General features: G+C 40.8%; 1 protein-coding gene and 1 long non-coding RNA gene across 7 annotated transcripts; one reads left to right on the top strand and one right to left on the bottom strand.

The window, feature by feature from the left end:
- The first annotated feature begins 314 nt into the window (after window positions 1–314).
- On the top strand, window positions 315–3,481 carry LOC124286171. 5 transcript variants are annotated; one of them, XR_006900965.1, is made up of 7 exons: window positions 315–365; window positions 1,142–1,277; window positions 1,423–1,594; window positions 1,828–1,906; window positions 2,295–2,380; window positions 2,424–2,552; window positions 3,416–3,463. It is a non-coding gene; the product is annotated as an uncharacterized LOC124286171 (long non-coding RNA). The 5 variants fall into 5 exon arrangements; XR_006900962.1 differs by having other exon boundaries at window positions 2,510–2,552; window positions 3,416–3,430; XR_006900970.1 differs by lacking the exon at window positions 315–365 and adding an exon at window positions 818–842 and having other exon boundaries at window positions 2,510–2,552; window positions 3,416–3,430.
- On the bottom strand, window positions 3,405–22,541 carry LOC124286154 (inactive tyrosine-protein kinase transmembrane receptor ROR1-like). Of its 2 annotated transcripts, XM_046722513.1 has the most exons (10): window positions 22,353–22,541; window positions 16,066–16,172; window positions 13,747–13,840; window positions 13,029–13,067; window positions 11,468–11,604; window positions 10,125–10,334; window positions 9,195–9,299; window positions 8,561–8,698; window positions 7,135–7,239; window positions 5,929–6,320 (listed from the first exon to the last, which is right to left on the bottom strand). In XM_046722513.1, exons 1-10 carry the CDS (start codon window positions 22,511–22,513, stop codon window positions 6,049–6,051), a joined length of 1,368 nt encoding a protein of 455 aa, XP_046578469.1. In that variant the 5' UTR covers window positions 22,514–22,541; the 3' UTR covers window positions 5,929–6,048. The 2 variants fall into 2 exon arrangements, with proteins under 2 accessions (XP_046578462.1, XP_046578469.1); XM_046722506.1 differs by lacking the exons at window positions 9,195–9,299; window positions 10,125–10,334; window positions 11,468–11,604; ... (2 more) ...; window positions 16,066–16,172; window positions 22,353–22,541 and having other exon boundaries at window positions 3,405–6,320; window positions 8,561–8,683.
- Window positions 22,542–26,063: the final 3,522 nt, after the last annotated feature.

The raw sequence follows: 26,063 nt of genomic DNA, 5'->3' as shown, positions 1-26,063 counted from the left end.
TCTGATAATATGGTGCTCCAGTAGATAAACAGACACACAGACAGGCTAGATGCTCTAGCTGACTGGGTACAAAAATGGCACTATGTAACTGTACAAAACACTCACTCACTCACACGTCTCATACATGCTCTCCAGACACACTTTATGCACAGACATGCTTATGTAAGTGCATGAACACATAAATAACTGTCTAACGTCAACTTTGCTGAAAGTGGACTAGTGGATTCTTCTAGTACTGGTGAGGCATAAAAACAGGCACGAAGGACAATCTTCAAGAACAGGTGCTGTACCAAAACAGGCAGGATGGGATCCTCCAGTACAGGTGCTGTGTCAACACAGGCAGGAGGGACAGTCTTCCAGTACAGGTGCTGTACCAAAACAGGCAGGAGGGACAGTCTTCCAGTACTGGCAGGTGCTGTACCAAAACAGGCAGGAGGGACAGTCTTCCTGTACTGGTGCTAGGTCAACACAGGCAGGAGGGACAGTCTTCCAGTACTAGTGCTAGGTCAACACAGGCAGGAGGGACAGTCTTCCAGTACTGGTGCTAGGTCAACACAGGCAGGAGGGACAGTCTTCCAGTACTGGTGCTAGGTCAACACAGGCAGGAGGGACAGTCTTCCAGTACAGGTGCTAGGTCAACACAGGCAGGAGGGACAGTCTTCCAGTACAGGTGCTGTACCAAAACAGGCAGGAGGGACAGTCTTCCTGTACTGGTGCTAGGTCAACACAGGCAGGAGGGACAGTCTTCCAGTACTGGTGCTAGGTCAACACAGGCAGGAGGGACAGTCTTCCAGTACTGGTGCTAGGTCAACACAGGCAGGAGGGACAGTCTTCCAGTACAGGTGATGTGTCAACACAGGCAGGAGGGACAGTCTTCCAGTACTGGTGCTGTGTCAACACAGGCAGGAGGGACAGTCTTCCAGTACTGGTGCTAGGTCAACACGGGCAGGAGGGACAGTCTTCCAGTACTGGTGCTAGGTCAACACAGGCAGGAGGGACAGTCTTCCAGTACTGGTGCTAGGTCAACACAGGCAGGAGGGACAGTCTTCCAGTACAGGTGCTGTGTCAACACAGGCAGGAGGGACAGTCTTCCAGTACTGGTGCTAGGTCAACACAGGCAGGATGGGATCCTCCAGTACAGGTGCTGTGTCAACACAGGCAGGAGGGACAGTCTTCCAGTACTGGTGCTGTGTCAACACAGGCAGGAGGGACAGTCTTCCAGTACAGGTGCTGTGTCAACACAGGCAGGAGGGACAGTCTTCCAGTACTGGTGCTAGGTCAACACAGGCAGGAGGGACAGTCTTCCAGTACTGGTGGTGCTAGACAGTCAACACTGTGTCAACACAGGCAGGAGGGACAGTCTTCCAGTACTGGTGCTAGGTCAACACAGGCAGGAGGACAGTCTTCCAGTACTGGTGCTAGGTCAACACAGGCAGGAGGGACAGTCTTCCAGTACTGGTGCTAGGTCAACACAGGCAGGAGGGACAGTCTTCCAGTACTGGTGCTAGGTCAACACAGGCAGGAGGGACAGTCTTCCAGTACTGGTGCTAGGTCAACACAGGCAGGAGGGACAGTCTTCCAGTACTGGTGCTAGGTCAACACAGGCAGTCTTCCAGTACAGGACAGTCTTCAGGCAGGAGGTACTGGTGCTACAGTCAACACAGGCAGGAGGGACAGTCTTCCAGTACTGGTGCTGTGTCAACACAGGCATGAGGGGACAGTCTTCCTGTACTGGTGCTAGGTCAACACAGGCAGGAGTGACAGTTTTCCAGTACAGGTGCTGTGTCAACACAGGCAGGAGGGACAGTCTTCCTGTACTGGTGCTAGGTCAACACAGGCAGGAGGGACAGTCTTCCAGTACTGGTGCTAGGTCAACACAGGCAGGAGGGACAGTCTTCCAGTACAGGTGCTGTGTCAACACAGGCAGGAGGGACAGTCTTCCAGTTCAGGTGTTGTACCAAAACAGGCACGAAGGACCAGCTTCCAGTTCAGGTGTTGTACCAAAACAGGCACGAAGGACCAGCTTCCAGTACAGATGCTGTACCAAAACAGGCACGAAGGACAGTCTTCCAGTACAGGTGCTGTGTCAACACAGGCAGGAGGGACAGTCTTCCTGTACTGGTGCTAGGTCAACACAGGCATGAGGGGACAGTCTTCCTGTACTGGTGCTAGGTCAACACAGGCAGGAGGGACAGTCTTCCAGTTCAGGTGTTGTACCAAAACAGGCACGAAGGACCAGCTTCCAGTTCAGGTGTTGTACCAAAACAGGCACGAAGGACAGTCTTCCAGTACAGGTGCTGTGTCAACACAGGCAGGAGGGACAGTCTTCCAGTACAGGTGCTGTGTCAACACAGGCAGGAGGGACAGTCTTCCAGTTCAGGTGTTGTACCAAAACAGGCACGAAGGACCAGCTTCCAGTTCAGGTGTTGTACCAAAACAGGCACGAAGGACCAGCTTCCAGTACAGATGCTGTACCAAAACAGGCACGAAGGACAGTCTTCCAGTACAGGTGCTGTGTCAACACAGGCAGGAGGGACAGTCTTCCAGTACTGGTGCTGTACCAAAACAGGCACAAAGGACAGTCTTCCAGTACTGGTGCTGTACCAAAACAGGCATGAAGGACAGTCTTCCTGTACAGATGCTGTACCAAAACAGGCACGAAGGACAGTCTTCCAGTACAGGTGTTGTACCAAAACAGGCACGAAGGACCAGCTTCCAGTACAGATGCTGTACCAAAACAGGCATGAAGGACAGTCTTCCAGTACAGGTGTTGTGTCAACACAGGCAGGAGGGACAATCTTCCAGTTCAGGTGTTGTACCAAAACAGGCACGAAGGACCAGCTTCCAGTACAGATACTGTACCAAAACAGGCATGAAGGACAGTCTTCCAGTACAGGTGCTGTGTCAACACAGGCATGAAGGACAGTCTTCCAGTACAGGTGCTGTACCAAAACAGGCACGAAGGACAGTCTTCCAGTACAGGTGCTGTGTCAACACAGGCAGGAGGGACAGTCTTCCAGTACAGGTGCTGTGTCAACACAGGCAGGAGGGACAGTCTTCCAGTACAGGTGTTGTGTCAACACAGGCAGGAGGGACAATCTTCCAGTTCAGGTGTTGTACCAAAACAGGCACGAAGGACCAGCTTCCAGTACAGATGCTGTACCAAAACAGGCATGAAGGACCAGCTTCCAGTACAGATGCTGTACCAAAACAGGCACGAAGGACAGTCTTCCAGTACTGGTGCTGTACCAAAACAGGCAGGAAGGACAGTCTTGCAGTACGGTGCTGTGTCAACACAGGCATGAAGGACAGTCTTCCAGTACAGGTGCTGTGTCAACACAGGCAGGAGGGACAGTCTTGCTGTCAACACAGGCATGAAGGACAAACAGGCAGGAAGGACAGTCTTCCAGTACAGGTGCTGTGTCAACACAGGCAGGAGGGACAGTCTTCCAGTACAGGTGCTGTGTCAACACAGGCATGAAGGACAGTCTTCCAGTACAGGTGCTGTGTCAACACAGGCAGGAGGGACAGTATCTGTGCTGCATCAACATAGGCAAAAGGGACTGTTACACATCCTCATTCATGCATATTTTTGCTTTCATGTGCCAGAGGTTATTTCAGCTATCACCGGTTTCCTCCTCAAAAGGTCCATTCCTTCCTACCCACCCACTCAAATTGTCTGATTGTCTTCATGCAATAATGTTAGTGACAGATAAGTATAACGATACCCCTCACAATCAACACATCCTTCCATCTGCCACACAGACTGTCTCTCATGTTCCCAAGACTCACACAAGCATCAAAACAGATTAAAATGCTACTAAAACTCCATCTAGCAACAAAAAATTGTGAAGATTGTTTGCAATCTAAGATTGCTTTAAGGCTACAATCTTTGGTCTTTAGGCTGGTCTACAGAGTATAGTATTATGCTGTTACTCACAAGTTAGACTTGAATAAAATAAATAGACAACAGCTAGTCAGGCAAAACAAAGTAACTGCAAAATTAACAACAATACTGATCTATATATCACAGTAACTGTGAATAGCATCATTTAAAACTGCTCCAACACTTGTCCAAGGGCGATGTGGAAATCATCTCAAATTCTCAAAATGTCCTTATTTTCAAATAAACATATTTGATTTTTAGCAAGTCACACCATCATTCTCATATTTCCCCATGAACTGAACCACGTGTAAGTTTTAACTGAATTCTATGGCCAAACAAAACAAACACTGAAGCTTCTAGGTATAGTGCAACAAATATTGGCCCAAAGTTTATCTTTGGTATTGCTACCATACTAGTGACAGCCAGCTGCACCCATGACTCTAAGGCATAGGGCAAGCTTGGGAGGCATGTCTTCTACTTAACTGCATTATACAAAAGTCAACAAATCTCATAGCACCGAGTCAATGTTCAGCAAGTTGAAGACATCTGGTTGAAGCCAGTGGCACTTTATAACACTATGTTATTGCATCGTTTACTGAGAACGGTCACGTTCAGCATTGCACACCAGTGTCTTAACACATCAACTGGCATCAGTTGTGCCAGAAACAACAGAACCATTCCCATTCTGGTTGTATTCCAATGACGAAATAATTTGTACAATCATGTAACAGCATCATTGTATCATCACAATCAAGCAGTGACAGACTCTGGGAGCTCTATCGGGCAGTCAGCACACACCTCTGTGCATACTGGTACACCTTATATTTCTGAAGTCCTCTGATCAGGAATGTATCCATTGTGTGACATTAGACTATTAAAACGGTTGCACTCCGTCACAGATGGTGTGCCATTTTTTGGCATTGTTCCCTATGTACAAGGGCATGGCATTATGATTTCCAGGCTTGAGGTTCCCAGTAGAGGAACCTTGCGATGTGGCACTTTTTGTAGAATTTGAACTTGCTACTGAACCAGGTGGTGATATTTTAGTTTGAGAATTCTCCAACTTATTATAGGGTGGTGGTCCGTTCCTAGTGTTGTGAGGTGGCAGCAGCGGCTGCATGTGGCTGGGCAGGTTAGGGTGGTGCATGACCATCTGGGGTGGTTGAGCAATTGGGTGGTACATGGGGTCTGAAGTATTGCTGCTGCCAGTCAACCCAGTAACGGCGGTGGTGTTGCTCGGTCCAGTGCTGCTGTGGTGGCTGGGCTGGCTGTGGGAACTCTGGTGAGTACTGCTTGAGTGTGCCGAGTGACTCTGGGACAGGCTCCAGTGTGGATTCTGGCCAGTCATTATTTCTCCCTTCCAGGCTCTCAGACGAGCATGCATTTCTCTGAAAGAAGGTCTTCTAGCTGGTGTTTCATGCCAGCATTCAACCATCAAGCCATATATGCGAGCTGGACAATCTTCGGGACATCCTAGAATCTGTCTGGAACGGATCATCTCAATCACCTCTTGGTTAGAGTACCCAAAATATGGTTGAAGGCCATAGCTGAATACCTCCCACAAGACAACCCCAAATGCCCAAACATCACTATCAGTTGTGAATTTACCATACATGATAGACTCAGGTGGCATCCAGCGAACAGGCAATAGAGATTTACTTTGGACACGGTAGTAATCAGAAGAGTAAACATCTCTTGATAACCCGAAGTCAGAGATTTTGACTGTCAGGTTTTCTCCAACCAGGATGTTTCTGGCTGCCAAGTCTCGGTGGACAAAATGGTGGCTGGCCAGATACTCCATGCCTGCAGCTATCTGCAGTGACATGAACAGCATGTCAGGATACTCCAGTAACTTAGCTGCCCCCTCGTCATCCTTTCCTGATATATCAGAGTGGGGTGAATGCATCAGGAGATACTCATGCAGGTCACCATGTGTCATATACTCAAACAACATGCACATTGGCTCCTGTTTCATACATACACCTAGCAGACACACAATATTTGGGTGTCTCATTTCTGACATCAGGTCAACTTCACGTCGAAAGTCATTTTGTGTCTTTGGAGTTGCAGTGTCTTTCAAGGTCTTGATAGCAACCTTGCTGACACTATTGTCGCCATACAATCCCAATAGTTCTCCTTTATAAACTTTGCCAAAAGCACCTTCACCCAGTTCTTGAAGAAAGCGTATGTTGCCCATTGGAAATTCTCTGGCTCGCGAGCTTGGTTTGGGGTTGAGGGGACTCATTTCCATTGGGACATTTGGTCGATTGGCAGTCTTCCCCTTGCCATTTTGTCTGCTCCTTGATTGCTGGCAGAAGCAGACAAGGGCAAGGAGCAAAGCAAGAGCCAGTGGGACTGTGATACCAGGAACCAATATGAACATGAGTTTGTTGCCTTGCTCTTCTCCCCCCTGCTGATCCACTAGCTCCACCAACTGAAACACACGCAAGCATGTTGTGAAACACTAAAATACACAGCAGAATATATTCAAACCCATAACAGCTATAGAATTGTACCTGTTACAATGCACAAGTAAATGAATCCCCATAATGTTTTTTAGATAATACAATTGTAAGCAACGTGTCTATCATCTGAAACAATTCATAATAACACTATTACAAAGAACCAGTCCTACTGCTAAGTAGGAGTTGGGTAGGTCAATGTACACAAAAATAGAATGTCTCAGCGAGTTGGGCAGTTGTATTCAGCGAGCGAGCGAGTGAAGGAATGAATGAATGAATGCCTTTATTTCCTTGAGAAAAATCTGAAGATCCTCAAAACATCATGTTTATGTAATTATAGAATTAAGTAACAAAATACTCAATATAAATGTGTAAACAAGAATATGCAGACATAAATATTCTTAATATTACATAATGTTCATACTAAGTAACAAACTTTTATAATATCCATTAATAACAGGAGAAACACCACTTTCAATATGGCTACCATTTTCAATTCAAGACCATAGATTTAGCAGTTCTTAGCAGAGTGTTTGCAGAGTTAACTTCTGCATAGTGTAGCATCATAGAGGCTGTTTGTTGAAGGCAGTCTTCATGTCAAACATACATAGAGTCTCTGCTATGGAGAGCTAAAAAGCAAATGGATATCTGTTCTTTTGTCTTTAACCTTTAAATGAAGCTAAGAATTGGTTTGGAAGCTAAAGTTTGGAAACAAAGAGAGGATTGAGAGATAAAAGAGTACATAATGCATCAGCTGAAGCTCACTGTAGCTATGGGTATACTCACCACACTTTGGTATGGCACACACTTCCTTCTGAACACGTCCATTGGTTGTGAAGCACCACGGGGCTTCTTCTTGGTTGCCAGGATTACGACAATAATTATGAGAACCTGAAACAAATAAATATTCATATAATACAAAAATGAAAACATATGTGACAGTGTAGCAGTTCTTTTATGTCAGGCTAGAAATGTGTTTGCATTACATTATCCACATCTGTTCCAGAATATCACAACCATTTGATCCGATATGTACAATTGAATCTTAGGGTAACAGTGGACATACACAATATCAATGTTCATCTTTGGTCCTTACAAATACAATCTTGACAGTCCTATGTCTTTGGCTATCATAAAAATATAATTCATAAGCACTTCCAGTCTATCGACATTGACAACCAGGGTATGCTTCCATGAGGTACTAAATAATTTTGAGTTTAAAAGTCCATGTGGTGTTACAATGTGAAGGGTCTGTTAAGTTACTGTAGCATACTGTATTAGTATACAGTCTGAAATATACTATTGATTTGGTACATGCAGGGGGGTCTCTTACTTTGTACATAAATCTTAGGCGAAGTCATTCACATTGCTTCTCCATACAAATCTTCATCACCTTCCCCCTGCCATAATTTATGAATGGTCCCTATAATAGGCTTGACTCAGAATAATGTCAAGGATATAAACAAAAACATTCCACAGAACTACCATTATGTTTGCTTTTAACACATCCAATCCATGATGTGGTCAACTGATTGGCCAAGCTGACCCTTTGTCACATTGCATGTGTCTTACACAAACAAGTGGACAGCAAAACACTTGTTTCAGGTTAGTCTTATATGAATATATGTACTGTCTGCTTTGGCATTTACATGTTGTAGCAGTTTGAACACTGTAAGAAACAAAAGTGTTTAATATTACTTAAATCTCAGCAATGATCTATTTGCGTATATATTTGGTAAACTTTTAAACTTTCATAAATACTAATATTATATCTTTTCTTATTACTTTATTCTTGTATGAATGAGAAAAAAGGTGCAAGTGTTGCTTTATAAAATAGTTTAATTCTCTGAAAAAAGTCTTCTTGCTAATGTTTCATGCCAGTATTCAACCATCAAGCCATATATGCATGCTGGATGATAACTGGTTGAGATAATTTCTGTGTAATATATTTTAAACCTTATGTAAATAGTACAGCTGAATGGATATAATTTATTGAGAAACTATTGTTGCTAGGTTGCGGCACTATGGTCAAGAAGTCACCTCAGGCGTGGGACATTATTAATGGGACAACTGATTATGGACAGCTGTCAGTCAAGAGGACAGAACTGTGAAGTTTTTATAGTGTGATGTTAGCCAAAATGTAAAGATTTATGGCAATGGTGTAATACAGGTAGATTTGTAATGATTATTCCCTATGCAGAGACATACTCACCAACAATAGGGTATCGGGAGGATTTGAAGAAGTGTTGATGGGGAGTGTCCGAGTTCCACTTCTGGCAAGTGAAGCCACTCTTCGTTTTGCTTACATTTCCCTCATATGTTGTCCCAGTCCCGTTATAGCAATTGTGCTCTGTAATTACAATATCCTTATCATGCATAGGAATTTCATGGCAACAAATTGTGGGATTAAGTTGGATAAAGTTACCAATAAGAAAATATAAGAACAAATAATTTGGGCTATACAATTTTAATGCTGACCTGGGCCTCCTTTCGCAAAGCACTAAGGTGGTCGTAAGTGACTAAGGTAACCTTAGTGCAGTGTTAAAGAATGGGAGTTAAGGTTAATCTGAGTAAAGGTTGCTTCGTGAAAGGAGCCCCTGGATTACATGTTCCAATGCTTACAAAGATATCAAGACAATTAATTGCCACGAATGGGCATCATGGATGAATTATGTGAGGACAGTGTTATCATGAACCAATTCATGTGACATTTAGGAACCATAGGTGAATCATGTTAGCCAAATCCCAGCTGATTCTTACTAAACAGATGTAGGTGGGCTGCAACTTAGTTAAGAAATGGATGAAGGTGCATGTGTTGAGTGGCCGTGTCCTGTGGTACTACTCACTCTTATTGTAGCCCTCTGTGATGCTGATCCCCACACGGATACAGTTATCTCCCTCCGGTGTGCCAGGGCCAGCCAACTTCTTGCAGTCTGGCAGCAGTGAGTTGCCTGAAACACAGAGGCACCAAAACGTCACAAGACGATCACCCATGCTGCATGAAACATATTACCATTTGTATTATGAAATATGAGTGATCATTGGTCAAATGACATACCAGTCTGCCTGAAATAAGGTAGTGACATGAATGCAGCGAATACTTAGTAAAGTGTTAATGTGCTTCGTGGAGACAAAGATCATACAAACCCATGATGTATAGGCAATGCTTGGATTTAGCACTCAGCTATGAACAAATGTTGTCTAACTATGATACATAAAAATTGACAGCTGTCAATAGGTTGGTGCTGTTTGGCTACAATATAAATGTTGATATCTGTTGTATCTAATACCCACCTAGAAGCTGGTGTTGTTTGGTAACAATGTAAAGATCGATATCTGTTGTATCTATCACCCATCTAGGAGCTGGTGTTGTTTGGTAACAATATAAAGATCGATATCTGTTGTATCTATCACCCATCTAGGAGCTGGTGTTGTTTGGTAACAATGTAAAGATCGATATCTGTTGTATCTATCACCCATCTAGGAGCTGGTGTTGTTTGGTAACAATGTAAAGATCGATATCTGTATCTATCACCCATCTAGGAGCTGGTGTTGTTTGGTAACAATGTAAAGATCGATATCTGTATCTATCACCCATCTAGGAGCTGGTGTTGTTTGGTAACAATGTAAAGATCGATATCTGTATCTATCACCCATCTAGGAGCTGGTGTTGTTTGGTAACAATGTAAAGATCGATATCTGTATCTAACACCCACCTAGAAGCTGGTGTTGTTTGGTTACAATGTAAAGATTGATATGTCGTATCCATCACCCACCTATAAGCTGGTGTTGTTTAGCTAGGATATACTCAGTCTTGCAGATTGACTCCTCCAGGATTTCACATTCGTCCTTGCAAATCTGTCGTGGCCTTGGGTTGTTGGTGTTGGTGTCACACAGAGGGAGGGAGTGGAAGCACAGGGAGCGGATGGCATACTCCTGGCATTTGGAGGACAGGTGGCTGGATGACCCGATCACAGCAAAGCCCGCTGGAGCATACACAAGAATGGTTCAACATGCAACTTCCCCCAGCATTGATGAATATGTGAACAGCTAGCTTTAACATTCAAACACCTCTACAATATGACATTATCTTTTGTAGAAATGAAAGACATCATTACATTATGGGGATGTAGAGCCATCTTCATAATGAAGCATATCAAGTTTCAATTGTGTAACGTGTCGACAGCATTCTGTACCAGAGGTGATAATAATACATCTGCCAGGTGGCAATCCAACACATAATGCTGTGAGTACACCACATGATTATATATGCCCTTCCTTGTTTCAGACTGATGAAAGTGACCCACACTACTGTGAGATGTAGAATGTAATGAGCCATCCCCCCCAGTTTCGCCCCTCATGCCATAACCTCAACAGCGTCACACTGTAATCAGCAGAGTGCTAAATAATTAGTGTATTTCAAAAGACAGGACCTGAGGTAACTGACTTCAGAGTAGTCTGAAATTCCTCAGGGAGGGTAAAAGTTGAAGTAAGACACATAAATAAGCAGATAACGCCAAGCACAGACAACCTGAGATAAGCAATCAAATTCATGAAATAACAGCAAGTCTAATAGCTAAATCTTACACAACTTAGCTCTCCAAGCTGCCACAATATGAAAAAGTGGGGGTATTTCTCAATCCACAGTCTTTATCAGTTAATTCTACTGTGTGTTCCTTGTGGTAAAACCAGGGAGACCTGCACTACAGTGTTCTGCCGGCCCAGTATACTAGAGGGCCTGCTACAGTAAGGTGGTGTCCCCTCCTGGCACTGCACCACTGGATATTGGTAGGCAGGTGTTTATCTGTCTAAGCACATCAATCTCTGTCAAAGGGCTGTTATTCTGTCTGACTCATGCCTTGTCACACAGCAAACAGCTGCAGATATCTTTAATTAGACAACTAATTAATTACTCTAGTTACACCCTTCTTACATAATCGTTTTGTTCTGTTTGACAATTCTGTTTTAGACAGAAATGATGACATCATATCTCTGTTGTAGTATCATGTATTACCCAACCACATTTTGAGCCATCCCTAATCCAAACTGAAACAATCCACACATTTCCATGAATTATCCCATTCAAATTGTACAGGCCACAAGATAGAAAAGTATTTACCGATGAGTTTTTCTTCCTTGCGACTTTGTGTGAGTTTGGATGTGACATATATGCTCATGTTGCCCACAAACTTGGAGCAGGTGCTCCCTCTGTAGACTTGACAGAAGCCTGATCCCTGGTCCTCCTCCTTCTCCTCCCTGGTGGAGATAATATATGCAGGACATAACAAACCATCACAAATTGTAGAGCAGTATGCACTTAACACAGCGGGATATACATAGTTTTATACACATAACATTTAAAGTGTTAAACATAAAAGGTTAAATTCTCTGTTGTACATCGTCAAAAAGCAATTTTGTCCTGAAATTCAGATGATATCAACCTATTTCACAGCAAATTATAAAATTCATTACTCCCCTAAGCTTGAGGTTTTTCTTTTTCTAATTCAAATATTTGACCTTTGACCCTCTCAAACAGCTGTTGGGGGTGGGGCAAGAAGGAGGTGTTAGGGTGGGGAAGGGTGTGGTCTCCAGCACCACATTAACACTATTGTATAGTCGCCAGTAATTGCACTCATTAGTACACTAATCACTCACATGTGGGCTTACTTAGTGTTGAACTTGCATCACGTAACTCTAAATGCTCATAATTGATGTAATCCAGTCTGTGATTTATCATTTCAAAATGTAAACAATAGGCTACTGGTGCTGGTCATTTATTTATAGAAGATAGTTTGTTGTTGTAGTGCAAATGTGATCTGCTATCTGAGCACATCAAGATGTTATCACTGTTGGGTAATGAGCAATCATTTATTTAGACCAGCCTTTGCCAAGCCTTGCCTCTGCAGTGGCAACTGTATCAACATATGAAACATAAACAGCGCTGCCTAATAGTCCCCAACCTGTTTTTGATGGTTTTCATTAACGTGGGCGTTTCAAAGTCTCTTTGGAATTGCCCTATGGTTTCAATCATCCCTGTATTGCTTATTACAACATGTGCTGGGAATAGTAGTGTTGATGTGCTCCTATTGTTGTAAATCCAACAACTCTATGAAGGCAGCAATACCCTTTTGCTTTGATGCCGTTCAGCTCAGTTCTAGTCTGTCATACAGACCCTGAAGCAAATATATCCAAGAGAGCCCACGCAAGTCTAGAAAATGTGGCAAGTCTAGATTTCACAGCTTCAGGAAAAGCTTCTGAAAATGAAGAAAGTCTCTGGGCTCCTTTTTATTATATTTTATTTTTTTTATTATGAACTTTTTTTCTGTAAAATATTTTCATTTCAGAGACTAGTTGTGAGTCTAGCTCAGTTCTTACACAACCATTAAGTAGCATGAACCTATTCTGATGGTAAACTTTCACCACTGCAGAGTAACACTAGATATAGTGCAATATAGTTAAAAGAATGTTTTCAAATTTAGTTTACACATCAAAACTTGAACAGTATATTTGCTCAAAACCAATTACAAATGGAAAGGGCAAGCTTGTCCTCTTATGTGAAGAATTATGACCAGAATGTACATGGGACGATAACCTTGTAACAGATATGGAAAACTGTTTCCAATGAAGACAGGCAAAAACTACCAGAATCTGGTGCTATCATAGCCAATCACCATACTCACTTTCCTGGCAGGAACTCAGAGTTGTATTTGCCGTTGAATCTGGAGAAAAAGCAGTAACCGATAAGAAAAGTGGAAACTTATGTCTTCCATTTTGTGTTACTTGTTGTGTTCCTTCTCACCAGGAAGAAAGCTGCAGCACTACCCGCATGTTTATTGTGACGTCTCTTATGTAATAGGAACCAGCAAATAGTTATCAGCATTTAAAGCAAAAAGTGACACATTTAAACAACAGTTAGATATTTGACATTTGGTATGGTGAGACGGATTAGTTGCCTGACGGACAGATACATGGATATTCATTACGTTATGAACCCATATGTACCTGATATGTTGAGCAGACAAAGGCTGTCTTACAAGTAATTGTAACTGTACAGTTTTCCAATTGCTTGAATATTCCCAACTCCCCCACCCAAATAAATAAATAAATCAATCTATATTTGCCTGTTTTTTTTGTGTCTTTATCTTCCATGGTAATTTCCAAGAAAAAAGCCCATTGTTGCATTAAAAACAATATTCATTTCCCAACATATTTCCTTGAGTTCATAAGTAAATATCTACATATACTATTGGGCAACAAAGCAAGAGAAGACGACTCTTTATTCTCTATTCAATCGTTCAACTTAATTGTGGCAGGGAAATTACTGATCAGTATAAAGCAGTTATCTAAAAACAGTAAACTTCCTTTGAAAACACTGTCTGTAAGTTGTTGAGAACTTACTCATCTCCATCGCCTGGGAGTTCTGCCTTGAAGTCAACATCACCTGGCTTGCCTGGGTTCTTCCCACCGGAACTTGGAGGCTCTGGTGCAGGTTCTGTAAGACACCACAGTATTACTCAACCACTGGGCTATGGGCTGCTATACAGTGACATATATATATATATATTTAACTTAATTGTTCCTATCTGATGTGGGTCGGTGGTGTAGCCTAGTGGTTAAAGCGTTGGCTCGTCACACCGAAGACCCGGGTTCGATTCCCCATATAGGTACAATGTGTGAAGCCCATTTCTGGTGTACCCCGCCGTGATATTGCTAGAATATTGCTAAAAGTGGCGTAAAACCAAACTCACTCACTCACTCCTCTCTATGTCACGAAGTTTTCACTAAGCAAATTTGTATATGTTATATTTTCATCTAAATATGTATGGTATGATAATGCTCAAAATGACATAAAAACCCCCATAAAACTTGGAACAGAACAGCAATGAACCTACACTTCACTAAAAACAACAAGCAATCAACATGTATATAGTATCCGCTGTGAGAATAGTCTGTTTTTTGCCATTATATACCATGATGATATATCACGTACAGAATAACTTACACTTTATCTAGATATTCTGATCTGATGGACTATCGAATCTTTAGAATATGGATGAATTTTGCATTCCTTCACTCAGTCTCCAGCACTGAAGCCAAATGACAGCACTACAATGGACACATTCCTTTCCACCAAAGACTCAGTATGACACATGTGAGGAAGTTGTCTAGTTTGCATCTCAATATGGTTAGATGTGGATTTTTGTTTAAATGTGGATGGTATTTACACAAATCAAATGATAGCTGTCTGCTCTTATGTACAGTATAAGTTGTCATTATTTACATTTGAAAAAATAATAATACAACAACATTAAGCACCCATGGATCAATAGTTTATCCAACTACCGATGAAACTTGATAGCTTTGTATATTATTTTAATGGAGCAAAGTTTACTCAAGAATATACTCAAATATTTTTGTGTGTGTTTAAGGAGACATTAGCCCAAAAATCTGGTGTGTACATTTCTTATGAATAAATACAACAACAATAACTTGACAGACTGCTTTTTTAATCATGGCCTGGCCTAATGGTGTTCATGGACATTTAAATACAAAATACATTGCTTGGTTAGCCAATAAAATGCCATGGAATCATTTGCAATACATTTTCCCACATACAGTATTTGACATTCTTATATATGTTACAGTGAGTTTTATATGGATAGCTCCGATTCATCAATGTGTTCATCATTTGGGTCATTTTAGCAATTTCCTGGTTGATTCCCAAATCTCCATGCCATTCTTTTTATTCTGATACAAGATAAAAACCGGAAAACGATTTCACTATTTGAAAATAACATTGAACTGAAAGCAGAAACAAACTTCCTATGACAAATCTTGGTGGATATTTCTGCAACACAATTGGTGGAAGTAAATACTACAGGTAATGACAAGATTAGGGAAAAGTATTTCTTTAGCAAAAACTGTTAACAGATGGCATATAATGGTCATACAAAATATGGATTTTGTATGAAATCATAATGTGTGAAGTGAAAAAACAAACAAAACCCATAGTATAGCACTGAAATTAACATATTTAAACTGACATCAATTTGAACTGACCTTATTTGGAGGTATTAGCATAAAAAAACCCAGATTACATGCAAAGTGTCAATTATCATACATATATAATAACTTCACAGATAGCTTAGTTCACCAGTAACAAAAAAGAAATGACATGAATCAGTTATATCATTCAACGCAATGATGCAATAAATATATAGAATGCCATACTATGCATTTGGCGAGAAGATGTCATGGGAGCAGAGAAACAACGTTGTTTCTCTGCTCCCATGACATCTACTCGTTCAATACAAAACATCCAAATGCACTAGTATGACATTCTATATTTATTATATACCCTCTTATCTTGCATTAATCTGTTACTTAATAAAACAACTCATAGCGTAGCGGCAGGGGTTCAATACGGAATCTGGGGTGCAATACGGAATTTGACCACGTCATCCATATTGCACCCCTGTATTACTACCCTAAGTTTAAATGGTATATAATAAAAGCCCTGCCCCCTCTGTCATCAGCTAATCAGTTCGGTATGTCAGTATTTCTTATTAGTGGAAGCATTTACACAAAATTATTTCGTTGCTTAGCCAATCAAATGCAATTTATTTAGTACTAAGTAGTATATATGGAATATATGTGACAGTTAATTATTGTGTACATGTGACTTGAGATGCAAAAGCAAGAGTAGCCGATACATACCATTGCGGACAGCAAGGACACCAGTTGTCTCTTCTTGTCCAAAGCTGTTTGATGCTTTGCATGTGTAGAAGCCAGTATCTGTTGTTTCCAGGTTTGAAATGCGCAGTCTGAAAAATCACAGACCTCTCAGTGTAACTTTTCTGGCCTACAATTTACAGCTAGTGAATAATGCTGTAGATGTATTTACTGAGGATTGTATTAACTAAGCTTTCCTCAAGTGGTGACACTACCTGCTGTGGTGTCAACCAATATTTTACTGGGACAGAATGTAATTGCTGAAATGATTCCGGGAAGTGTTTGTGTTTCTGTGGTGTGATACTATCACTAAAACGAACATGTACTTGCAATGGCAACACTGGATAGTAGTGCACTGAGGATTCCGGGAATGGTAACCCATTCAAACATTATTCTCACTTGGGTAAATGTTTGAAATTAATACTGGTTTTATAGCAGCAGACCAAGATCATTCCAGTCTGAGAATTGAAGGAATTTCACTTGGAAAAAGCTGTGAAGCGATATGTTATTACACTGCGCACACCCCAGCTTAATTGAGGGTAAACAATTTGCAGGTGAAACAACATTGGTTGTGTGGAAAATATCATTGGTGCTGCACACAACAGTGAGGCTGTGGATGCCGTCTGCATCCAACTACCCTGTATGTGGAGACTGGCTGTGTTTACTCTAGTCTGGCGGATCCACCTGCCTTGTCGGTCTGTGCACTTGTAGTCACCTCCTTGTCCCTACCCTAGGTCTCTACCCCTAGCTCAGCTTGCCGCAGACCATCTAGCCCCACTTAGGGTCTCATGCTTATTAGTTTCCTTCATAAATACATATTATTTCCATATCAAATATCCATCTGTATTTATAATGACTCCTGCACTTCATCAGCCATAGTTTTGGACAGGAAATGGGATGATAAATATGGTTATAAAAGTGTTTTAAAAACCCAGGACATATCATTACTAAATAAACAGTATAAGTGTGTACTAGTCATAACTTTTGGAATATGTGTAATTTCAGAAAGCAATATTAACTATCCAGAAAAAAAAAAAGTATTTTGAGGAAGTTTAAAGGATACTGAAATTCTATTTGGAATGATATTTGTTTTATCATCATGGACCATACATGTATACCACAAGATAAAAGTAATTCCACTTTGTATGAAGTCTCCTTCCAATGGAGAACCTTCTATCTTATCACCAGGGCTGATAACAAATGACATGTGGTTTTTATAAGTGTGAATTTAAAACCAAAACTTATCAATTTTCTGTCAAGGCGAGTTTTCAAAAGGGAAGAGTGATGATGAAACGTGACCTGTGGAAGTGTTTGCTGAAGTTTGCTTCAACAATGAATGTGCTTGGTGATAAAACTGTTGATCCTGGCTAGTTACAGGGGAAGTGACAATACATCTTCCCTCAATAAACCATCTTTAAACTCCTATACATGTCCATTGTTTGTTGTTCTGCTATCTCTGGGTTATCTGCAGGCCAACGTAATCAAAGAGACATGTAAGACACTGCAGTTTGTCATAGCTCTGCCTATCTACCATAATCTAGTTTTGTTTCTCTTTGATGTCAGCAAGATATATAGAATGGACATGTAATATATGAACACTGAAAGCAATTCTCTGGTCACCTGAAACCTGAAGTAAAGTTCCATACAAAAATATTCATTTGTTTGAGAGTTCAGGTTCAATAATGAGGCCTAGAACTGCTTCAGACAAAGTCCAAATTGTTGCCATGGAAACATAACAAAACAGAATTTTTAAAAATAGCAAAAGACATTAGTACGTCTGATGAGAAATGCATATGCCACATTTTGTAGAAATATGCCGAACACTTTTCAAGCTATGGCCCAGAAATAAACCCTACCCTCCTTTGTGACTATGTTAAACCTGTTACCATCTAACATGAAAAATAGGCACAATGGACATCATTGTTGATAATTGTAAGGCAACCTCTTTTATGTCATTGCCATACAACTTCTGGTTAGGATGTCACTTCGGGCATAGCACCATTAGATTTCCTTTCCAGTTTTACTTTCTCTTCCGATAGTAATGTCAAATCCTTTTTTGTGACATTGCTTCTTGGCAATTAACTTTAGTAGCTATCTGACTGTTATTGTGCTGAAGTCTTCATCATGCATCAGAGTTGAAAAATCTCTTTTAAAGTTCATAAGCTCAACGGTAAACTTTTGCAGCTGAAGAACTCCAATACGTATGAAACAGTTCCTCGATGACTGTGTTCACTACAGCCTTTGTCCTTGATGCTGACAATAGCTGATGTGTGGACATGTGTGTGGTGTGTGTGATATGTGTGGTGACCATTATTTCCTGGTAATGGTCACTGACTTGACTTTTTGCTGGAACTTTGTGTTTGCTGTACAGTGACCATGGCGACCTACTGTGATTAGATGATTTGGTGCATGTCTGATCCTTTTGTGGTGAACTGGATGTTTGGCTTCCTAAAAGATGGTCCTGGCTACTGTGTGACGACCACTGGTACTAGTTAACCTTGCAGGTGTTCCCCAAGTGGCCTCTTGCCACCTTAGGTTTTGTTTCAGTTGCCCTGTCTCAGTAGATATGGCTGCCAAGCAAGAATCAAATAGTGATTCCCTTACTGTCTTCTGCCTAAGAAAATCTGCTATAAAAGATCAATAGATATGACTGGAGTCTAATCTGGATGGGGTCTCAGCTGGAGGAAGATGAAATAACATCCACCATCTTCTTGGCTACCTCATCCTGCTAGACTTCTTGAAGGAGACAGATAGCTTGTTGAAAGATGCCTTGGGCTGGGATGAACACAACAGCAAGCAAGAGAAGGTTCCCCCATAATCACAAACTTCCTGCATGATTTTGACTTGCTTTTTGCACAAACACCACTATTACTTACGGGAGTATCATGTATAGGTACAACTTACCAAAACAGACTTCTTGTGTATTGAATAAACAGCTAAATGTTCATTATCAAATGTGACTGTATGGTACTAGTGATTAGACTCAGTTGACTCTATAAAATAGATCAGACAGGAATAGAGTTAGGTTTTCTAGCCTTGGCAAGCTGAACTGTTATTTTCGTGACTAGTTGTGTGTAGTTGACAGTGAACAGGACTTTGTTGAAATTCTATTAAATAGCACAAGGCACCAGATGAGATGTAGAGCAATGTATAGGCCAAATTTTGCTGAAATACATTGAACCTTTCTCCTAGCCATGGCAATAACATCCACCATCTTTTGAGATGAGACATAACATCATTTGAGACTCAGTCAAAGTTGTTCCACATGGAAATGTTAAAGAGAATAAGTAAAGGCACTAACTAAATTGATTAGCAATGCATATGCACAGAAAACAATTCTGGTCAGATGTATATAGGTGCCATCACTGGGTGTTTTCAGGCAAAATGTTTACTTGATCAATCAATCAGTACCGGTAGTTGTCAAAAGTGCAATAATGATCAGGGGTATGCACCCATAAATGTTTAATAGACTGGAATTTTGTAAAGGCTATTGTGGACTATGACTGTCCTTATCAACACCCAAATTCCACACACCATGGACATGTTCAAATGCAGAAAAAATAGATAAACAAGTGTGACATGAAAGTGTGGTTAAAATACACATCAATATGCAAAATGACATGATATTTGTGTGGGTTTAATATTGAAATAAGTACGAATTGTGGACATTCCTCTAAATTGCTGTACACATTTCAAAGAACACATTGCCTTGAATATCCAAGGTTTATTTCATAGGTCTTGTGGTTTCAGAAGAGAACATGCATTAGTGTTTGCAAGAAATGGATACACAATACATTGAAAGAGAAGATTACTAGAACAGTTATGGTTTACTGACAGCTTAATAACTGAGACATTTTATCTGAAACATTCTATCTCAACAAAATGTTTCTCATCAAGTTATGTTTAAGCCATGATATATAAAAGTACTGTTTTGCACGGCTAGATGATCTCATGATACAATTAACTACAGATATCGTTATGTCAGACTGGTACCTGGATGCTTAAGCTACAGCACCCCTACAATCACTGGCCATAGGCATGCTGTGATCAGCTTCCATGACCTCCTCTATCAGACATGTACAACATCTGATGCAATTTTTACCAAAACATCTTACTTTCAGTCCATGTAATCATTGCTAGAGATATTTTAGTTTTTTAAATTACATAACTGATACAGACTAAGCAAAGTTTTGACCTCTTAGCTGTAACCAAGACATCTGTAAATCATAATAAATTAGGCACATTTTCAGTGCAGTCCCTGTGGAGGGGAAGAAATATTCAGCTGGGTTTGAAACAAATACATCAGCTGGGCTTGCCTCTGGAGCAATCTACTTCAGACATACTACTCTCACAAAGTTATACTGCTTGACATTCTTGATATGGAGGCAACTTGCTGTGAACTGTTTCTGGACAAGCTAACCATTCAGTAATTTAATTCTGGTGAGATGATTTTCATCACAGTAAAGACTTACATTCAGATCAAAGTCAGTGTAATTGCATGCTCCCAGTTTACCCAAAACTGATCCTTCTTCATAAAATGAAAAAGATTATTACGCACAAAGAGAACCCATTTATAAGACTGAAGTCAGCAGAGGCTGCTGCAACAACAGCATATTCCTGCTTCTCAGAGGAAGTACCCTTCCTGTGAAACACACCAGATTCATATACATCACTTCTTTAATTAAAATGAAAAAAGGGAATGTTACAAGAACAAAACTTAACACTCAAAAAGTTTATTTATTCTGAATTGGCAGTGACACTAAGTTGCAATTCATCTCCTTCATAAGTGGCAAAGAGTTGTGGCCATTTGGGTGAAGAAGAGGAGTGGAGATAAAGATCTAACTAAAGCAAGCTTTGTTGTCAGCCAACCAGCAGCATGTAAACTGTCAAGTCTGTGTTTGACAAAGAATCAACAACTCTGCCGAAATTAATTATTACACAATCAGAATGAGACAGGACCTGGTAAACTTAAGAGCAGGCAGTTAGAGGTAATGGCAACATTTTTCATGGCGACCAGTAATTAACTTCCAGTACTATATGATACAAGCCTTTTGGTCGAGTAGAGCATGCTGTAATTTGATTGAACAAGGTGAAGAATGTCAATCGGAAGACACACCGGCAGATTATCCCATCTGTGAAACATCTGAGAGGAAGGACAGACTGCACCACAATTATTTATGATACTTTCAAGCAATGCTTTAATTGAAAAATGCTGACTTAATAAATATCCTGGCATGAGGACAGGACAATTTTCCCAAACAATTTAGACCATCTCCCATAAATATCTTCAAGTTTACACACCAGGATGCCAGGATATATTCTCAAGGCAGGAAGCCCTACGTAATGTTTTTGGTTGTATTTGTATATTTGTATATACTTCTTAAATGCATGAAGCATTGATGCTATGGTTTGAAAGTAGTGTCTATTGATGAAGTGGGACTGACTGCTTCACTACACCAACTGGCCTACGGGACAAGCCCTGCACAGGGGATGTCATCACACAGGTTAAGAGAAACACTAAATATTATGACTTGTTCGTTCACTGGCTTGCAGGCAAGCCATCTGTACAGCTTTCTACTGTACACTACATGGCTAATCTCCACTTAGTATATCCAGTCTGAACAAACGCATCTCATTTGCTTGTAAACACACCTAATAGTCTGGCACAAAGCAAGGCAAATTACCACTGGGGTACATTGGACACATGAAATGGCCAGTGAGCCATGTGCAGCCCCAAAAGATCTGGCTCTTGGAGAGTTATGTGCAAGCTGGCTCTTAACTGTATCAGGAATGTTTTCTCCAATACTATCAGTGCACCTATCAGAGATGGTAAGAGTGCCAAAGAGCCCTCTTTTAATTGTCATCCATGATTTATATACAATGAATAAGTGCAGAACATGTCTTGTACTATCAACACTCCTAATTAAATTCACTTTCCCATTTCTGACGAGTACACAGCATTAGGATTAATGGTAGTGATATTAACTTAGGGCGGGCTGATGTACAGGTTTCCATGTATGAAATGATGGGAAGTTGCAGTCAATCACACATCTGCCAAGGCTCACCACACCAACCCCATTAAGCAAAGCAAACATATGCCCAATATATGTTCAATCTTGAACTCCAACAGCACAGGTTTTAACTCAGTTTTGAGAAGAATTATATCCAGCATACACTTCTATGGTACTGCGGAGAGTGAAACTTATGTTTACGTATTTCTCATTAAGGACCTACTTTCCATGTACTGTGGAATATGTGCAAGCTGACCATACCTGTTTCCCCATGCTGTCCTGCGCACGTTGAAGCGCCCTTTTTCATCATTATCATTGATTGGTGCATCGTTCTTGTACCATGTATACTTAGGTATTGGATAGCCAGTGATCTCACATCTCAAGCGTACAGACTGGCCCTTGTACTTGGTCACATTGCGCATCTCTATGTCCAGCTGGACATGGCCCTGGCCTGGAAAGAAAAAAACATCACCACTGAGTCATACACAACTGAAACAACATTTATCATAAACTTAGGAATATATTTAAAGATATAATGCTAAAATGAAGAAAATCGATAATAATTCTGTCAAACAGCTCATATCAGCTTTCCTTGACATACAGTGTAGCCATAGCATTGCCACAGTGATACCTTCTAAAGAGCAGTGTGATTTGCTGTACCCCATATGAGATGAGACCCATTGTGTTTAGGTAATGGGAGCAAAGCATGACCTGTGTATTGGTGCTGCAGCTGCAGGTGTGTATGTTGTGCAGGCTGCAGCAATATCAAGCACAAAAATCAGCTGTACCATATCCCGCCGAATCAAGACAAATGACCAGTCATCTAAACCCATGCTTACAATCACGTCTTTCTACAAATATACCACAGTGTTTAGACAGCCCTCATTAAAAACGCTGCGATCATCACCTGCACATAGCAAATGTGAAAGGGGAAATCCTAAATGAAATGAACATTTGTCATCCAAAATCAAATTTGGTTTGCACAAGTAAATATTGTGTAATTTGTAGCTCACATCCCATGGGGTGATGTAGCAGCACCTACCGGACCAAATGTGATGACATTTACTGGAAGTCTCTGTTTGTTGATGTATACACCAACAATAGCAAGACCAATTAAATCAAATACCAGACAGCTGGAACAGCCAAAAAACTCTGTGTCAACTTTGTTTTTTTCTCTTTGTGCATGAGGAAGGAAAGGTAAAACAGTGAACATCTTCCCATGTGGAAGGGCTCCCAGCAGCCAGTGTATCAACTCCCGTGTGCTAACACCCAACACAATGGGTATTCTCCCACTAATTGAGTGGAATGTCCATACAAAGCAAAGTTCAAATGCCAGGAGCACCTGATGCTTGGTTATGGAAGCTGCAATGTTACCAGCATGTGAACTGGGTAGCTTAGAGTCTCTATTTAAGGTTGTCTGCTCCACCCTTCACCTCTTCTTTCATACCACCGACTCTCTGGTACACACCATTGTTTGGTAATAGTCTTGCTTACAATATTCAAAACATCAAGGTGTATATGCTTCAGTAAATATTGTATCACTTGCTATTCTGCTGCTTGTGTTCTGTTTAGTTACGTATTTCCTACTGGTAGTTTTACTGCACTTCTTACAGACCCTAGATAGCATGTGAGACATTACAAGTTCTTTCATGTATGTCTTGTCACCGCTTTGTTGAAACAGACAACAAGGCTGGACACTACTCATGGTCCCAGGATGTGGCTGGGAGTTAATTATTCCAGCAACACACATTAACAGTGTTGTGGCTGGCAGAGTCCAGAAGCACCAGATGCACATGGTCAGAGAGGTTGGGGAAGCAGCCCAGGTTGGAAAGGTCAGACTGTCATGACCAGGGCCATGCTGCTGACATCAGCCTGACGGACTGCTGCTGTACTGTAAACTTCCTCCACACATAGCCAAATGTTTGGAGTCTGTTGGACACTGGAACTACTAGGGCAAGGATGCATGTGAGCAGCTTGTGTGCATCACTGTTGGCAGTAATCTAACTATGTCCCCTGAGCAGGTACCAAGTCTCTGATCATCTCTTGCCACATGGAGCCCACACATCTCTGGAGACAGGCCTGGCAAGGCACAAGATGCTACACATTACACAAGTTTACACATACAGATAAAGCAGGCTGATCGCACATTACATTTACCCCCTATCCTACACATGCAAAATTAATGCATATTTAGTACATGGAACATTGAGAAATCATACTCATTGATAACTGTAACACTTCAATTTCAGGAAATCACTATGCCACTCCCACCTTTATACAAAGCCACACCTGAATGTGGGGAAATCCATAAATAAAATAATAATCCAAACATCAAAAGGTACCACTTCACCACTAGACTTATCTGCATAGTACCGGTACTTTTCATCAAGAAATATTTCATAGTTTTTGAGTTCTCCTCTCAGACATTTGCACAACCCTGATTTTCAGTCCTACCTGTCATCAAGAAAAACATAAAATAGAAATTGTAATTACATAACCTGTAGACTGATCTGTATAGCAGGGTTTAACAAGGAATATTCAATGTTTTCAGAGTTCTCCCATCAAAAATGAGCACAACCCTTCATTTTTTATTGCCATGAAAAATTTGAAAATAAAATAACAAAATTCCCAAATCATACACAAGGCACCACTTTACCACTAGACAGATCAGTGTAGCAGGTTAAGATAGGAAATATATAACAGTTTTAGAGTTCTGCTGGATGATGGAGGGGTTGATATATGGACATGCCGTTCACTATATCCCTACATTTTTCAAACAGGGGTGTAACAAATATATATAACGTTTTAATGATAGTTGAGGAAATGCTGCACTACGGTAATGGAGGCTGTTTGTAGCAACAGTGCAGAGTCTGGTTTCTAAAGTCAACATTGGTGGAGACCTAGTGGGTCCTGTTCCATTAGCTCAAGCAAGAAGCTACATTAGCCCATCAGATGAAGGCAGTCAGAATGGTGTTTATGAACAAGGTTATTTCCACACAGGATTGCAGGCCTTGTAATGAGAACTGTCAAACAAGTCATGTCCCATAATATGTTTATTATACACGCAGGTGTGTGCGTACAGACACTCTCCAGGATGAGACAGGAGATACCAAGACTCAGCATTAGCATCTATTTTCAATTCTCTGATCAATTTGTACAGGTGATTCAGGCATGGTATGAAATGCAGTATTTCTGAAAGGTGTGAAACATAACACTCTGATACTACACTTCTTGTATGACCATAACTGCGACAATTGTGCTAGATTTATGTAAGCTCTTATGTAACAGCCAGATCATCCATACATACATGCATGCCACAGTCTCTGGACATCTCCAGAGCCAGAGCTGTCCCTCATTAGTCAAGTTGTTGGCTATGGCGAATTAGCCTACACTTAGCCATCAGTTTAGTTTTCATGCCGTGATGACACCATTTGGCAGGATCTGATCAGACAGGACTGAATTGGGATTAATTTGTCTTTGAATAGGTCCTTAGATGTGGCACCATTCTACAAGTCAGCAGTGTTGTTGAAGAAGATTCTCTAAATCTATTTCTCAGTAAAACACTGATCAATTGCAAAAACCAACAATTTTTAATTTGTATGGGCCAATTTAAAACACTGATCAATTCAGGCCCTGCATTCATCAAGCTGAACAAATCACTGTGGGCAGATAAGCTTGAAAATTAGGGACCTGTGGATTTAATAATGACATAATGAAATTTATCAAACAAGGCTACTGTGGATTTAATAAAGCATAATGAAATTTATGTGGCCATATGCTGTTGGGGATTTGTCTCAAATGTTAGCAGTACAATTCTGGCCACAATTTTCTGAGCATTAAGGATAATAGATTTGTTTTTACAAATATAGGCCGAAAAAAACCCAAAGCAATTGAAATATTAATTGTATAATAATGGGAAATTTGATACAGATTAACACATTAAACAATGAATATCTGAGATTTTCTTAAAGT

Source organism: Haliotis rubra, unplaced genomic scaffold (assembly GCF_003918875.1).
Source record: "Haliotis rubra isolate DU_JTF1 unplaced genomic scaffold, ASM391887v1 Scf110, whole genome shotgun sequence".
NCBI classification, from domain to species: Eukaryota; Metazoa; Mollusca; class Gastropoda; order Lepetellida; family Haliotidae; genus Haliotis; species Haliotis rubra.
The sequence above is the reverse complement of the archived record's forward strand: the minus strand, read 5'-3'. Positions and strand labels throughout refer to the sequence as shown.

Excerpts from the sequence above, each read along its gene's own strand:
- LOC124286154 (XM_046722506.1), bottom strand. The coding sequence starts at position 7,176 with ATGGACGTGTTCAGAAGGAAGTGTGTGCCATACCAAAGTGTG. Across the intron at positions 6,321-7,134 it reads GTGTGCCATACCAAAGTGTG|TTGGTGGAGCTAGTGGATCA; the intron begins GTGAGTATACCC and ends CGTGTGTTTCAG.